Raw genomic sequence first — 16,302 nt, forward strand, 5'->3', positions numbered from 1 at the left:
TGCTGTTGTCTTCCTTTAGACCTGGCGATGACTGGAAGAAGACTTTGAAACTCCCTCCAAAAGATCTGCGGATCAAAACTTCGGTAAGAAGGAAAGAAGGGTAAATCTGTTCAGGGTAGTTATTTCTGCTTGCTCCACTCCAGCCATCTGGGGCTGGATGTGTGGCAAACGGAGAAAAGGCACCAACATTTTTGGACTGCCTCGCTGGGTAAGCTCGCCTGTTTGCCTCCTGCCCGCTGGTGAAGTTTTTTTAGTTTTGTTTTATGTTCCTTCACTAATTCTTACTTGTCCTTTAGCCTGTTTTTTGTGTTTTTATTATGTTTCATTTATTTCAACTATTTAACACATGTATCAGTTCTTTAAATCCTTTTAAACATTGTTGGTCGGGCGGGCGGGCTCTGGGCAGTGTACAACAAAACAGTGGGCAGAACAAGAATACATAATAAATAATTAAACATAAATCCGTGATTTAAAACTCTACAATAACACAGCAGCATTAACAAACATTAATTAACAAACAACTGATGTGTTTTAATGTTTGCCACCTGTGGAAACTCTTAGTTTGGCAGAAAGACAACATAGAAATATGTTAAATAAAATAAATACCTGAAAGGCTTAAAGGCTTTGCAAAAGGCCCGCTGTTTTCCTCTGTGTCTATTAACCTGTTAATGTCACATACCATATATACTCGTGTATAAGCCGAGTTTTTCAGTCCTGTTTTAAGGCTGAAAAATGCCCCCTCGGCTTATACGCGAGTCACCACTTACCAGCAATCACAAGCCGCTTGTTGCTGCCCTTCCCAAAGGGTGAAGGGGAAACCCCCGCAGCTGGCGGGCTCTTCAGGATTCTGCCGAGGCTGGGGGCAGGCCGGGACAACCTCCGTGCGGCTGCACAAGCCGCTTGTTGCTGCCCTCCTTGGAGGGTGAAGGCGGAACCCCAAGGCACCCTGGCTGGCTGGGCTTCCTCAAACCCCAGCCAGAGGCAGAGGGAGCTCCTTATTTGGGCAGTGACTCCCCCTGATGTCCCTCTGCCTCCCGGCTGGCTGGGCTTCCTCAAACCCCAACCGAGGTACCACTGTATCTATTTTATTTTATTGGTATCTATTTATTTTTGAACTTTACCAGTAGCTGCTGCATTTCCCACCCTCGGCTTATATGCGAGTCAATAAGTTTTCCCAGGTTTGGGTGGTAAAATTAGGTGCCTCGACTTATACACGGGTCGGCTTATACACGAGTATATACAGTAGCTCAGAGGCCACGAGTTATGTGCCAGAGAGAGTTTGCGTTATTTCTTACACCCCACTGCAAGCAGACAAGGGGTTCTGGGGCAGCTGCATTTCTTAAGTGTCAGCTTTGGCCTTATGTCTCTGTACAACAATAAGTAACTTCTTCGTAACCTTTTTAAGGAGATTGTCTTCCATTCAAGGTTGTCTTCCTGTCAGATGAATGTAGGGTCTTGCATGCACACTGCCTCTTTTGGAGAAAGCCCTGGCTAACTGACCTGCTTTGCTTCTTCAGGATGTGACTTCCACTAAAGGAAATGAGTTTGAAGATTACTGTCTGAAACGGGAGCTGCTGATGGGAATTTTTGAAATGGGCTGGGAAAAGCCATCTCCTATTCAGGTTGGTTTGTGGTGGCTCATATAGTATGCTCGCCTAGTTCTTTGCTCCCTTCGAAAGATCTGGACAGTGCGTAGCAGGATGTTTTAGATCCCTTATGCAGCCAGTGATCGATTATGCTGTTTCATTCACTGGGGGTCTGTTAACATCTAGCTGCTGTTCCGTCAAATAATGGAAGCTCTTCGCTGACTTGTGGATGTTGGCAGTTCTATATGAGGTGGTTGGGCTGAATTGATACAAAGTCCACCGCATCTGTATTGTAGGAAGTCCGCAGACCTCTGACAGAATTCAGCTGCAGCAGCAAAACTGTTGTCAGAATGCTTTTCTGTATATGCTGTTTCCTGAAAGTGTTGAAATAGGTTCTGTGTTCAATGCCTGTTCGCTCAACCTGCTCTCCTCTTCTTATACTGTCTCCAAAGGGATTGACTGCAGCCTCTGATCCAGATCTCCAATGGCTGCTTATTTAGCCTGTTGGATATCTTATTGAAGTGGGTGGGAGCCCCATTGCAGTGGCGTAGCGCCAAGGGAGCGGGGTAGGGTGTGAGGCACCAGGCCGCGCTGTGGCGGAGGCGTTCTGGGGCTGGTGGGGGCAGGGAAGCAGGCATGCCCTGGGCTCAGATCCCCCTCGCTCGCTCCGCCCCCGCCCAACTGCAGCCTCTGATTATTTTGCCTGTGATTTAGCTGCATTTTGGGTTTGATGACAGTCCATTTTTGTCAAGAATAAAACGTTAATGATTCCGAAGACCGGACTGACAGGCGGGGGGTTGCATGCGGTCAGCATCCTGACCTGAATGGGTGGTGCCTGGTGCCAGGCTGACCTTTGTGCCTTCTTCTCAGGAGGAGAGCATTCCTATTGCTCTGTCTGGGAGGGACATCTTGGCAAGAGCAAAGAATGGAACCGGCAAGAGTGGTGCCTACCTCATTCCCTTACTTGAACGACTTGACTTAAAGAAGGACAACATACAGGGTCAGTGACGCTCCAGTGGTTCTTTCAGAGAAAAGTGCAAGATATCCCGAATGCTTACCTGCTGTATAAATTCCCACTTTGTTGTTACTAGGGTTACAAAAATGTCTGTAGGGTTGGGTCTAGCACTTTGGCTCTGCTGGTTTGGCAACGCCCCTTTCTCCTTGGTATCCACTGGTTTAGAGAGGCTATTGCTTCAGCGTGTACATCGTTTAATGGAGGAGTGGGAGGGGCGAATTGTGAAGCTGCTGACCCCCATAAGGGGTAGGAGACCAGAGGGGGGAAGTGGATGAGAATTGCAACTTGCCTGAACTCTTACCACACACTGATTAAGGACTTTATGAGATCCACCCTTTTTGTCAAACAGTAGCCAGACAATCTAGACAAATGCTTCGGAGAAGGTCATAATGCAAGACAAGGGGTCAGGGGAGACGTGATGGTTGCCTTGGCTGTCCCCATCATCTGTGGCCTGGAGGAATGGGTGCCTTTCAGTGAATAGGCTCCATTGAATTAGGTCTCTTTTAAAGCTCTCTGAGCCACTTTGCTCCCGTCTGCCAGCTTTCATTGAGCCTTGAGTTCAGACAGTTGAACTTTTGAAAACCTTCTGTTCTTGCTCTGGAGAACCCCTGTTGTTGGCACGTGCTGAGCACCAGTGGATGTGTCCTGACTGTTCTTCCTCTTTCAGCGATGGTGATAGTTCCCACGCGAGAACTGGCCCTTCAGGTCAGTCAGATTTGCATCCAGGTCAGCAAACACATGGGAGGGGCCAAAGTGATGGCAACCACTGGAGGAACCAACCTGCGTGACGACATCATGAGGCTTGATGATACAGGTAGGGCCTCATGAAGTGGACACTGAAATGCTCAGGGGAGAGTCATCGTCCCAGCCAGTGGGATCCCCGTCATTTCCAACCGGAGCGTGTCTGTGCTTTTTCTTTTGCAGTGCATGTGGTGATAGCAACACCAGGGAGGATTCTGGACCTTATCAAGAAAGGAGTAGCCAAAGTGGATCATGTCCAGATGATTGTTCTCGATGAGGTAATGTCGGCCTCAGCTAGCTGTGTGCAGCTTCAAGCAGGGATCTGAAGTGCCCCTTGACATGAGGCCTGTGTTATGAGGGGTTGTGTGGAACGCTTGCTGCTCCGTGCCGCAGAGCCGGAGTGAGAGACTGGGTTAGTTTCCCAGTTTTTGACTGGCATAAAATTGAACAGGAGCATTTTAACACTGCAGCTGGGATTGTGGCCTGGGGGGTTTCAGATACCAAGAGCCCTGTTGGGACCAGCTCTACAGCCGGCTTCCAGAGTAAGCGTGTTGAGGTTCAACCTTCCCATTTCTCACTGCAGGCAGACAAGTTGTTGTCCCAAGATTTTGTTCAAATAATGGAGGACATCATTCTCACGTTACCTAAGAACAGGCAGATCTTGCTCTACTCGGCCACTTTCCCTCTAAGTGTGCAGAAGTTTATGGTAAGTACCGTGCTGATTCCTCTTTCATCCTGGGCTGCTGCTATTTTCCACAGCTCTTCTGGAAAATCTCGTTTGTTACTGAACCGCTGCAGTGTCTGGTTAGATGCCGACCACCCGTTTTCCTGACACTGGAATGTCTGTTTCAGAATTCCCACTTGCAGAAACCCTATGAGATTAACTTGATGGAGGAACTGACGTTGAAGGGAGTTACCCAGTACTATGCCTACGTGACTGAGCGCCAGAAGGTTCATTGCCTCAACACATTATTCTCCAGGGTAAGCAGTGCTGTCTTGCTTCCATTTCATTCCCCACATATGCTTCCCTTGCCCAAGCCAGAGTGGCTCAGCGGGATGCTTAAAGAATCTACTGAACAGGTCAGCTCCTCCTAGTTATGAAAAGGCAAGACCTCCCCAAAGGTTCCTAACATGACTCTGAGTGGGGGTGCTGTCATAATATGAAGCACTTTATAGGCTTCTGCTGTTACATCTACTTTCATTTTCTCTCACCCCCTTTTTTTTTGCCATCAAGTCAGAGGTGAGTTATTGCTGCCCCGGTGGAGTTTTCAAGGCAAGGGATATTGAGAGGTGGTTTGCCATTGGACTTCCTTGTGTACTCCCATCCAAATACTTGCCAGGGTCGAGGCTGAGAGTGTGTGACTGACCCAAGGTCACCAAGCAAGTTTCCGTGGCAGAGTGTGGATTTTAACGTGGGTTTCCCAGATCCTTGTCCGACACCAGAACACCATGTTTGTTCTCTCATGTTCACTGTCCCCTATTTATTACCAGCTGTGTCTCCAAAGAGCTCTTGGACTCTGGGCAAAAGTTCTCCTGTTTAGTTACTACAGCTAATTGCTTTCTTCATGCTCTGGGCAAAGACGCAATGATATTTCATATGTCTGCCTTTGATAGAGCAAGAAGGGATAGAGCGTGGGCACTGGTGGGGTACTTTGGAACTGAGCAGTTTAGAAGCACCCTGCCTGCATTCCCACCATCCTGAAGGATAGATAGGTGTGCTGTCATAATTATGAGAGATTAACTTTCTAAATTTAAAGTTCTGGTTCCTATTTGCACTGGGAAGGAGTGGGTTCTGCAGTGCACAGCCGTCAGTTGTTAGCTCATTTAAACTTAGTCAGAAGCTATAGATAAGCTAACTGAACTATAGATAAGTATAGTATAAGCTATTTGAACTATAGATAAGCTATAGATAAATATTGCTGTGCTTTAGAATTTTGCTTTGGAATTACAAGACAGTGAAACCATGATTGTTGAATGCTTTTTTTTAATTCACATAGCTCCAAATTAACCAATCGATCATTTTCTGCAACTCCTCCCAACGGGTTGAACTGCTAGCCAAGAAAATCTCCCAGCTGGGGTATTCGTGTTTCTACATTCATGCAAAGATGAGGCAGGTCAGTGCAAGACTCCCAGCAATTCTTTTACGTGGATCTTCTTGTTCCGTTTGGATTGCGGCCGTGGGATTCATGGGGATGAGTGCAGCAGTGACTGATTCTGTAGGCTTTGACTTTGCGCTGCTACAGTCTGCTCTGTGAAGCTGCTCTGGGAAGCTGTGTGTTTGCTGCTGACCCTCCAGTAGTGGTGGCTCCTGAATTCAGTGGGAACAGGCTGGCACAGCTTCCAATACCATCAAACCCTAACTTCAGCTCAGCTCCAGCAGGAGAAAGCTTGGAGAGGTCCTAGAGGAAGAGCAAAAGGGGCAGTGGTGAAGCTATGCAAAATGTGACCATCCACGTCTAGTAGAGCCCTTTCTCCACTAGTGAGTCAGCTTGCATGGCTTGGGGCCCACAGGGAGCTAAAGAGGAAAGATTCCATCTCTACACTAGAGGAGTGATGCAGAGAGTAATTAATTGTTTTTCTTTGCCAGGAGCACCGCAATCGAGTGTTCCACGATTTTCGGAATGGCTTATGCCGCAATCTCGTTTGCACTGGTAAGTTTCTATTGTCCTCTCTCTGGCTCATGTTTCCTTGCTTAAGTTTTTCTCTTTAATGAAGCGGATGGCCAAAGAGACAAGTTTTTTGGGGGGTGATGGTGCACCTTTGGAATGCTATCCCCTGTGAGACTTCTTTGGCACTTACCTTTCTTCCTTTCTTTTAGGCATCAAGCCAAAACGTTATTCTTCATTCACGCTTTTCACCTGGAGGGTTTTCCATGTTAAAAATGTTATGGTCTGCTTCTGGCCATTTTATCTGCATCATTTTAGGCTGCTCTGGCTTGTTTTAATGGTTTCATTTTGTTTTTCAACTATTGTACTTTGATGGCTTTATTTTTAATGGTTCTTTTTTAGAAGGGTCACATATATTTTTTCTAAATAAATCGTGACCAGGCAGTGTCCAATGAAAGTTAACTTAAATGTATTCTTATTCTTTTATCCATTATAAAATGTTCCTTGGATTCAGAAGTTAATTCACATTCCTGTACTGTTCTGAAAAGGGCAAGTCTGAAGTAGTGGGAAAACAAACACTCTTGGGTTGTAATGTGAATGGCTTCTGCCCTGTGCCATTTCATTGCCAGTGAAATGGGAAACTAGCCGTAGCCCAGCATGGGCTTTTCTAGGGTTCCTTATTTCATGGGCTGGTAAAAAGGCAGTTGAAGGGCAAGAGGTAGCAGTATCAGGGCCTACCTACTCAGGGGAAGGGGAGGGGGCCCATCATCTAGTCCTGGCCCACCCACCCTGGGAAGAGGGACAGGGAGAGGGGAGTCAATGGTGTGGCTATGGAAAGTGTTCCAGGACGTTTCCTTACAAATCTGACCAGTTCCAGCACATCTGAATATCTGAGGTAAAGGCTTAATGCCAAATGAGCCATGTGATACAAGTATGTTGTGTAGCCAGTTGTCCTGCTACACTTGAGTTGTGGAGGACTCTGCTTGCTGTTTTTGGCAGGTTATCTAAACTGGAGTTCTTGACTTTCAGATCTGTTTACCCGAGGTATTGATATCCAAGCTGTGAATGTGGTGATAAACTTTGATTTCCCAAAACTGGCAGAGACGTATCTCCACCGTATTGGCAGGTCAGGTAAGAAAGCTCCGTTGCAAGAGAGAACAGATGAGTTTGGTGAGCCTTTGGCTGGACGGGGCTGTTTCATCTCGGTTGCTCAGCATCATGATTGGAGTGGGCATCCTATCACCTGTTGGGGGGGCACTGGGGGGCATCATCGGGCTCTGATGCTGGGGGGGGGACTGGGAAAAGGCCAGGGAGTCTGCTGATAAATGAGTCACCTGCCCCTTTGCTAGGTTCCTGTGCCAACAGGTGCTGAGACTTCCCAGCAAGCAGCCATCCTGTGAGTTGCTGTTGGGGCAAAGGGTGGGTGGGGGATAAACAGAAGGAAATGGGTTGCAGACAAAGTAGAGATGGTTTTGCTGGAAGATCTGCAGCAGCTTTAGGAAGCAGAAATGTTTGTCTCTGCTGGGATTTGCTTCTGGATCCAGCCTCACTCTTATAAACCATCTGCCATGGCTTGTTGATGCCCTCATTGACCTCCCACCATTCCTTCCTGAGTAGCCAGTCGGTCCTTTATTCTCCCATCTTGGGTCCTGGGGCTCCCAGGGAAGGGCAGCTGTATGAATGAAAGTGTTGTTTGGAATTGCTCTTGGACATTTTGCAAGAGTTTGAGCCACCATCGAATAGCAAAGGTTGCCCCTCATGGGCCTGTCTGACTCCCCATGCAGTGGCTGTACTGGCTACCCCCATCCAGAAGGAACAACGGTCAGAGCAGGGGTCATCCGGGCACCCTGGAATTGGCTGTTCTCAGGGTTCTCTCATTGAGTAGCTGTGGAGAATGCCTTGATCCTTCTTGTTATTCCCGTTTGCTTTGCTGCTGCTGTATGAACTACATACGTTGCCACACAGATGTCAGTTACAAGAGTTTGCTTAGTGAGACATGCAGGCCCCCTTGGACCGAACACACCAAGCAGCACATATACTCCGAACTGTGGCAGAGATCCAGCCACGTCTTTTTCTCCACGTGTGTTGTCCCCTCCCCTGCAAGGGAGTGGCCAGACATTAACAGTGCCACCCACCATCATTGGGGACATGAAACTTGAAAGGGCTTCTGTCACAGGGAGGGGATGTTTTCTTCTGTGTTGGGTGCTCTCATTGCTTGTAAGGAGCTCGTTCTGCAGGCCTGTTGAATCCATCTCATGTCAGTTGATTTTTTCCTCTTGAAGGTCGGTTTGGCCACCTTGGCTTGGCCATCAACTTGATTACCTATGATGATCGATTCAACCTGAAAAGTATTGAAGAGCAGCTGGGGACGGAAATCAAGCCCATCCCCAGTAACATTGACAAGAGCCTGTATGTGGCAGAATACCACAGTGAGCCCGTAGAAGAGGAGAAACCTTAACTGCTGCGTACGTATCTCTTCAGGAATCCAGACTTGGGGGTGGGGGACAAACGGCTTGATTTGGGCTGTGTTGAAGTGATGGGGGGAGCCCCAGGGGCTCCTGCAGGAGTCCTCATGCGCTCTCCCTCTCCTGGGTACCAGCTGCCTTCCATGTAGGTGTTACAGCTGCATCTCCTTTGCTCCTCTTCGCTGCTGATTTTTGTGCATGCAATGTCAGATGAGAGATTATGACTTGGTCTTTGGGAGCAGCGTGGCTTCTCATGGATCTTGGGTGTGTGCAGTGGGGTGTGCCCAGGGGAGCTGTTGTGCGAACAGGTCGACCGGGTCTTGAAGTGGTGGTGCTGAGGAGCCTGGTGTAAGCAGTTATTGCCACTGTCCCTAGAGGGGTCTTTGCCATTGTGGCTGAATTTGAGTTGGTGACTGAGATCAAAGCTAGCACAGTGAGGAGGACTGAGAGGAAGACTGGCTGAATTGTCTGAGGAAAACCGAACTGTCGGGGGATATCAGAAGCCGAGCAGAAGGGAGACCACCAGGATCTCAAGTAGGATAAAACTGTGCTTATCAGTCAGAACGGCAAGAATCAACGCTGTCTTGGGGTGGGGTGGGGGACCCTTAGAGGTGTTGGCTGAAGGAAGCACATCTTCATTCTGGAATGAGTAGTTGCTGCTTACAACTGAATACAATTGCTGCAGTCCGCACACCCTCTCACAAGGGCCTGCAGTGTATCTTCTGCAATACAGACCCCCGCTGGCCTCGGCCCAAGACTTGGAGTGGGCAGGAGAGCTGACCTGAGCAGGTGCATTGTGTAGTGGCTGGCTGGCTGGCTGGCTGGCTGAGAGGCCTGACTTGCTCCTCTGTGGGCTTTGGAAACAACCAGCGCCTGCTTTTCTGTCCATCCCTAGCCTGTGCTGTATCTTGTACTGTTGCCCCGGAGCAAGGGTCATTCATATGGTGCTCCTGGCACACTTTCTGCTTTGGCTCCAGCACACACGAGCAACCAGGGCCAGTGTCTTGTGAGCACTACTGCAGGCTTGCTGCTTAAGGGGTTCTTTCTTTCTTTCTTTTCTAGGCTTCACTCAAGCACAGAAGCTAAAGCCCATTGATCCGGATATGTGACACACTGTTTCTTTGGGAATGCCCTTCTCTTTTTGGGTTTTTCATCTTTTCATTTTGGATCTATGAAGATTAAAGAGCTTTTTTTTTCTTTTTCCCTTTTAAAAAAATTCTGGCTGTGAGGAAGAAAGCAGAAGATAGGAAGGAAATACCTTTTTCGTTTTCCCACTTGTTTGCACTGTGTGCTGACTGAAATGAGTTGCACTAACTGCTGGTTTTAATTTCTTTCTTTGTGGAGAAGAAGAACTCTGAAAAGAGAAGACGACTCCTAAACACAAGCTTGACTGCAGTTTCCAGCTCCCTTCCAGCTGCCTGATTGAGTGCATTTCAACTTCCCCCGGCTCCTCATCCGTCTTTAAGCTAAAGAGCTTGTTCCTTATTTGTGCAAAGTGCCTTATGCTACGAGACCCTTCAGAATATCACCCTTCAGACACAGCCCAAGGAGTCGTTCTGGTTCAAATCAAAGTCTCTCTCACCTCCATCCCCTTCCCTCTTCTGTCTCTCCTTCCCCCTCCGAACAAGCTGGGCTGGGATGTAACACTTGTCAGTAATACTTTTTGTTTAACCTTTTTTTAAAAAAAGAATCAAATGGAGGAGTTGAGATGCTGTTGCAGTTCACCCACCTTGTAAATACGTGTATTTAAGCAAAAGAGAAGCCTGGAGCATCGGGGTTGATTCTGTGCAACCTGAGCACCCCAGGAGGAAAGGCCCAGACGTGCTCCCCACCTGCAGCAGGAACCTGTGACAAGCTCTTGTGCTCTGGCAGGACACTACAGGCTGCTTTCTGTGAGTCGCCACTGGTGGTTGCGGCCCTTGCTGAGGAGACTTGGTTCAGAGCCGTGGCAGTCTTTCCTCTCTGAAGTGTGTTCCTCAGAAAATCAGATGTGTATACTTGTATAGATTCTGTAAATATGTGTTCTTTTCTGTTATGGGTTCATATATAACTTTTTTCCTTTTTCCTTTGAAGTTTGCTGGGGCTAAAGGGATTACAGACAGATCTTGACAGCAGCTATAGGTGAGAGGGGCTCAGTTTTTTGCAACGCAGTGTCTAATGCCAAGGGCAGCCCTTGAGGCCTCTTGGGAGGCCAGGCTTCCTCTAGCACTTGCAGCTCTGGGAAAGAGGTCCAGGCGTGGGGCCTCCCCACCCTCCTGACCCCAGTGGTGGCAGCATGCATTTCAGGAGGTACAGATCTGGTTTGCCATAGTCAAGGCGGAGTATAACATGCACAACATGGAAATGGTGCTAAAAAGAACCAGAACCACTGGAACCCCCTGTCCAGTCCGGAGAGTTCTCGCGACACGGGCTGCCTCCAGTCCCCTGGTTGCTCCCCCTTGTGCCGTGCCTGTCTGTCTTACAGAGGTTGGAACAGGTCAGGGCAACACCCCCCCTCCCTGCCTCCAGTAGTTTCCTGTCCTGTTTGTCTTGCATATGACTGGCAAGTGCTTTAGAGCTACATAGTGTTGCTTTAAATTGTGCCCCTCCCAACATGCTTGATGTTTGGCCTGATCTGCAGGCAAAAGGAATGAGAATAACCGACCTATAAACTTCTTCAGACTTCCCTTCGACCAGCAACAGGCTGTCAGGAGGCACCTGGTGGAACACCAGCCTCTCTTCTGGGGCACTATCTAGTCTGGCACGGCTTTCTTGATCTGAGGGTGCCCCTAAGTTGTCCTGAATTGAAATGAGAAAACCATCTTTCTACATCCTCCTGTTCCTTGGAGCGCTGTGCTAGAACCAGGTGCCTCCTGACAACCTCATTCAAAGTGAAAACGTTTTGTCTAAGTAACTCCATAGTAGCGTAGCAAAAGCTGCACTTAAATTCAGCTTGGCTGCTGAGGACCCTTGTGAGGCTGCATTGAAAAGGCGAACACTTTGGTTTGTGGAGCAAGGGTTAGACGGGAAATTCTGACCCAAAACAGAATCTTGCTCCTCTTCTGCAGCCACTCTTGTTGTCCCAGCAGTGGGGACTGAGGGTTATTTTAGTGCAGAGGGGTCTGTGTACAGAGGTGTTGCAACTGGGCGGCATGCACACTTGCTGTTGGTGCCCTGTGCCGTAAGTAGGGGTGGGGGGCAGGGCTGCTGTGCCCTGTGCCACTCTTGAAGCACAGCATTTTAAAGTGGAAAGTAGTATTACCTTAAAGGGCCTCCTAGAAGAGAAATGGGACATGCCTAGATTCTTGAGCGTTGTTTTCAGGTGTCTTTGGGGGGTCAGGAAGCCACCTGCTGCTCATCTGTGGCCATTTCTTTTTAGGACATAGAAGGACTTGTACATGGAAAGATGCTCCAATTTTTTTTTCCCCATATGAAAACAAATCCTAAGGGTAACTGAAGGTGACTTGCCTTCCTGAACTCCTGAAGGTAGCTTGCCTAAAATAGTCATGGACTGCAGCAGCAGCAGCCACCTGGAGCAGTCTCTGGTGTATGCTCTGGGGTTCCCCTAGGGCACACATGCCAAGGCGCCCGGTCGGCTGGCTTAGCCCTTGAAGCAGGGACACAAGCCAGCCTTGACCTCCGTGAATTGGCGTGCTCTTTCCATCAAGCGCTGCACTTGCCAGCAGGGTGGGGTGGAGGGTGGGAACCTGGTCTTATTTGGTGCTTTTAATTTCTTCAGGATGAGATGGGAGCATCTTTCCTTTCCCCTTTGGCTTTTGTGTTAGGAGCTGGGTAAGATCTTGGAAGCTGGACACAAAGGTGGAGGGGGTGTTAGCGTTAGACATCTCATTCTGATTTTCTTTTAGGAATGGGTTTGCCTGCACAGGAACTATTGATCCATGCCAGGTACGTCACAAGCCTTGCCTTTTGGGGCGTGGCTGTTGCCAGCTGTAGGCTGACCTCTGCTGCTGGTGCTACAGGGTCCACTGTCTGGTGCATACCACGAGCGCTGGGCCACTTTTCTCCTGGCAGAGCTTCAGAAGGGTAGCCCCCGCTGGAGCATCTCTTGGTGACCTCTGGGGGTTGGGAAAGTGACCGAGCCCTCCGTGTCTGGCAGAATTCTAAAGGCCTGTGCAGGCATTTGGGGAGGGGGGGGGGATATATTAAGATACAGTCTTGCTGTATTTTAACCAGGAATGGGGGGTGGGTGAAAATCTGGAAAAAAAAAGTCACTTTGCCCTTTATTAAAACAACTGGAACATTTGGGAAGGGGGAAATGGCTGTTTTGTGTTCAATTTAAGCAGCCTGGTATTTTCATTGGTCCTCAACCCAGGCTATGTCACTGTGATCAGTGGGGACTAGAATTTGAAAGGTGGGGATGGGTGGGTGGGTGGGTGGGTGGGAGGGAGGGAGGGAGAATAAACTTTATTTTGGAAACTGGTAATTGGCAAATGTCCACTTGAGCTCAGTTTTTGGTTCCATGTGCATTTCTGTACACAAGGTATGTGGTGGAAGACTGATTGTCTTGGTGCTGGAAAGCAAAAGCGCTGTATGGCAAAAAGAAGCTGGCTTATTTTAAAGAAGAGAAGGAGCTCAATAAAAGTTAACTGGGACTTGTATTTGTTTAGATTGTCTGACTTGGAACTGGTGGCTGCTTTGAGCACAAGGGGAACGAGTCATCCTCCTGGGGGAAGGGGGTGGGGGTGCTTTCTGCAGAGGCTGGCCACTCTCTTCTGCCTTCTTCCTCGGCCTCAGTTCTGTCCCTCCAGCCATGGCATAGAAGCTCCACTGGAAAGAGTCTTGTGGCCTTGTGCCAGGGCTGTGTCCAGAGCTCAGGGGCTGTCCCGTCCATTTCTTGTCTGGCAGCTTTTTGTGTTCAGGAGACCAAGTTCAGTCCAGCAGGAGTCCAGCTGCTGCCGCTGGCTCCCCTTCCCTTCTCAGAGTTGGGCTGGGGTTAGACTGGCTCTATTGAGGCTTTTGCCAGTGGCAGGAGGACAGCATGCAATTGAAACCGCTGGCTTATTCTCTGCCCCACGCGAGTTTGACCTGTTCTGAGGTCATCCTACCAACCCCGGCTGATTGTTGCCACTCTGCAGTGCAGAGGAATGACCAAAAGACAGGAGGGAGGACCAGGTAAAGGGGGCAGCTGCTTTGCTGGGGCAGTGAGAACGAAAACGGAGCGAGGGAGGGAGGGATGGATAGTAGTTCTTGAGTACTTGTGCAGCTCAGCCACCGCTGCTCAATGTAAAACCTTAAGAGGAGCCTTTGCTTTGAGACCTCCAGCCAACACTCCTCCCCAGGTAATAGTTTCCATTATTGAATTGATCTTACCTTTAAGGAGCTTTTGCTGATGTTCAACCCAATTACCACAAGCCTCCCTGTAACTTCTTCTACAAGATCTTAGGCTTCGCAGCCTTTGACAGAGCTAGCAGATGACCAGAGGTCTGGCCTCTCTGCTGCAAGTCGCTGGAGGTTTGCTGCAGGGCAGGCTGCCGCCATGTGCTTCCGCTGCCTTCACGTCTGTCTCGGGAACAGTCAGTGTTTTCAGCCTTACCCAGGGGAGCTTCCTTCCCTTCTCAGACCTCACTCTCCCAAGCATCCAAACATTGAAGCAGCATTAACCCTGTATTGTCTGCTGGGAAACCCACAGCGTCCTAGCACTGGCAATATTTATACAAGTCAATAAAAACATAAAGACAGTATAACCAGCGAGGGGGGTCTATAGGAGGTTAATAGGGATATGCTAAGTGAAATAGTCTTCTCCCACTGGGGCAAGGCAGTGGCAGACACAGCAGATTCATCTCTCTGGAGAGGGAGTTTTAGACTCTCAGCCCCATGATGGAGAAGGCTCTTTCTCAAGATTGGCACCTGTCTAGCCTCAGATGGCGGGAACACCCATAACAGCGCCTGGGGCCTTTGAAGGTGGGTAGTTGTGTGGGAGAAGGTAGTCCTTACAGTATGCTCGCTGCAAGACAGGTAAGGTTTTAAAGGTCAATGTCAGCACCTTGGATTGGTCCTGGAGTATCTGTGCCAGTGGAACAAGACTAGAGTGAGGAGGTCCCTGGGACCCTCCCCAGTCTGGCCACAGCATTCTGTGGCAACTGTAGTCTGGACAATCTCCAAGGGTGACCCCGTATAAATCACATTGCAGTAATCTAGATGTTACTAGGGTGTGGACCACAGTGACAAGATCTTTGTTGTTCAAGTAGGGCTGCAGTTGGTTCAACAGCTGAAGCTGATGAAAGACAATCCTGGTCTTGGCTGACACATGTTTATCCAATAGGAGGCCTTAATCCAGGAGCAACCTCATCTAGAAGCTCTGCTGATTCTTTACCTCTCACCAGGTAATTTTCTTTGTCCAAATGATAACATGGAAAGGGCTCTGCCCTTCTCTCAAGAAGTCCTTGCTTCAGCGCCGCTGACTGTTTCCCCCTCACATCAGGCCTCAGGGCTGTGGGGTATTTTCATTAGCAGATTTCAAGAGCCAGGTGGCTTATGCTTTCAATACGGCTAGCACTGTCAGTCATAGGAGTTGCCTCTTTTGTCTGTGGAAACCCCTGCGCCTCTCTGCAGACTGAGGGTCAAGCAGGATATCTGTAATCGTTCGGTCCTGTATGGAAAGTCTCTGGCTCTTTTGAACGTTGCAGAGCAAGAGGAGAGAAGGGTTTGTTCTCCAGCCTCTGTTTCTGTCCCTCCTTGTGGGACCTCCCAGGCTTTCTCTGACCCGAGCTGCTTGGAACCCACTCAGAGAAGGGGAGAATGGTGGGAAATCATTCTGCTAAAAAGGGGGTTGTCACCCCTGACCAGGCAATTGGCCCTCACAAACAGCTCACGCTGCCAGGCGCCATCGAGATGACACTGGTCTCCGGAACCACTGCCTCTGGTGCATTCATTCCATTGGCACGAGTTGAAACCAAGAGCAAAGCTCAAATCCCCAGATCTTCGGCTTTCATTCTTGATATCCTATCTGGTTCTTGATAGTCCTGCTCTCTCACTGAAACTCACAGTGGCTGACAGTGTAAGCCAAGTACAGTCAACTGACTGGGATGTCCAAGGAACAGCACAGCGGTGCTTAGACGACAGCAACCTGACCCAGAAGTCAGAGCCCCAGAAACCTGAAAATGAAACTGCAATCCCAAGCAGCTGAGAACAAAGCTGGAGCTCTCAAACATGATGCACGAAGCCGTGTGCAGCATCCCTTATGTCACGCAGAGGCCGCAGCAGACTGAACAGCGACAGGCAGCAATACAGTAGCAGGAGCCACAGCCCGTGTCCCTTTACCTGGGCAACTTTCCAACCCGCTCATTACAGTGCAGTGCTGATATAGGTCAGCTTTACATAGTGTGCAGAACCCCCCCCCCCTCTCCCAAAAAGTGGGAGATTTCCTGACCTCAGCCAGGAGCTGTGGGTGAGGCCTGCCTGTTCGGTCCACCCATACTAACTGTGTGCATGCACCAGATTTCAGTATCTCTGAAGATGGGTGGAAGGGTGAAAAGTGGGATACCCCGTGCGAGATTATGACGTGTAATTTCTCTGGGGGAAATTGGATCCCTGAAACCACAGGTCTGTACAGTCATTCAATAGACCAGTGATGGCGAACCTTTTCGAGACCGAGTGCCCAAATTGCAACCCAAACCCCACTTATTTATCGCAAAGCACCAACCCGGCAATTTAACCTGAATGCTGAGGTTTTAGTTTAGAAAAAACTGGTTGGCTCCCTCTTCCTCCGCCTCACCCGCTTGAGCAGGGGCCAGCCTGCTCTAGCCTCCAGCAAGTCCCGCATGCACCACTCTGTGCCTCTCTAGCATCTCTGCCTCCTCTGCGCCCCCCCACTCAGGCAGCAGCCACCCAGAGCACAGGCACCAGGCCCGCCAGCCGAGTCTTCCCTGCTCACCGTGGTGCGCACACGT

At 49.2% G+C, this 16,302-nt stretch overlaps 1 protein-coding gene across 1 annotated transcript in view; it reads left to right on the top strand.

Annotated features, from left to right (window-relative positions):
• The window catches only part of DDX6 (DEAD-box helicase 6), a 19,931-nt gene extending 6,920 nt beyond the window's left edge, over window positions 1-13,011 (top strand). The window contains exons 3-14 of the mRNA XM_048512354.1: window positions 20-83; window positions 1,518-1,622; window positions 2,457-2,586; window positions 3,269-3,415; window positions 3,526-3,620; window positions 3,926-4,048; window positions 4,195-4,323; window positions 5,340-5,456; window positions 5,930-5,993; window positions 6,978-7,079; window positions 8,231-8,413; window positions 9,476-13,011. Of these exons, the coding sequence (XP_048368311.1) occupies window positions 20-83; window positions 1,518-1,622; window positions 2,457-2,586; window positions 3,269-3,415; window positions 3,526-3,620; window positions 3,926-4,048; window positions 4,195-4,323; window positions 5,340-5,456; window positions 5,930-5,993; window positions 6,978-7,079; window positions 8,231-8,406 (1,252 nt within the window). The 3' untranslated portion in view covers window positions 8,407-8,413; window positions 9,476-13,011. The remainder of the gene's footprint in view (window positions 1-19; window positions 84-1,517; window positions 1,623-2,456; window positions 2,587-3,268; window positions 3,416-3,525; window positions 3,621-3,925; window positions 4,049-4,194; window positions 4,324-5,339; window positions 5,457-5,929; window positions 5,994-6,977; window positions 7,080-8,230; window positions 8,414-9,475) is intronic.
• The last annotated feature ends 3,291 nt before the right edge of the window (window positions 13,012-16,302 follow it).

The sequence above is a fragment of the Sphaerodactylus townsendi genome, linkage group LG12 (genome assembly GCF_021028975.2).
Source record: "Sphaerodactylus townsendi isolate TG3544 linkage group LG12, MPM_Stown_v2.3, whole genome shotgun sequence".
In the NCBI taxonomy this organism is placed as follows: Eukaryota; Metazoa; Chordata; class Lepidosauria; order Squamata; family Sphaerodactylidae; genus Sphaerodactylus; species Sphaerodactylus townsendi.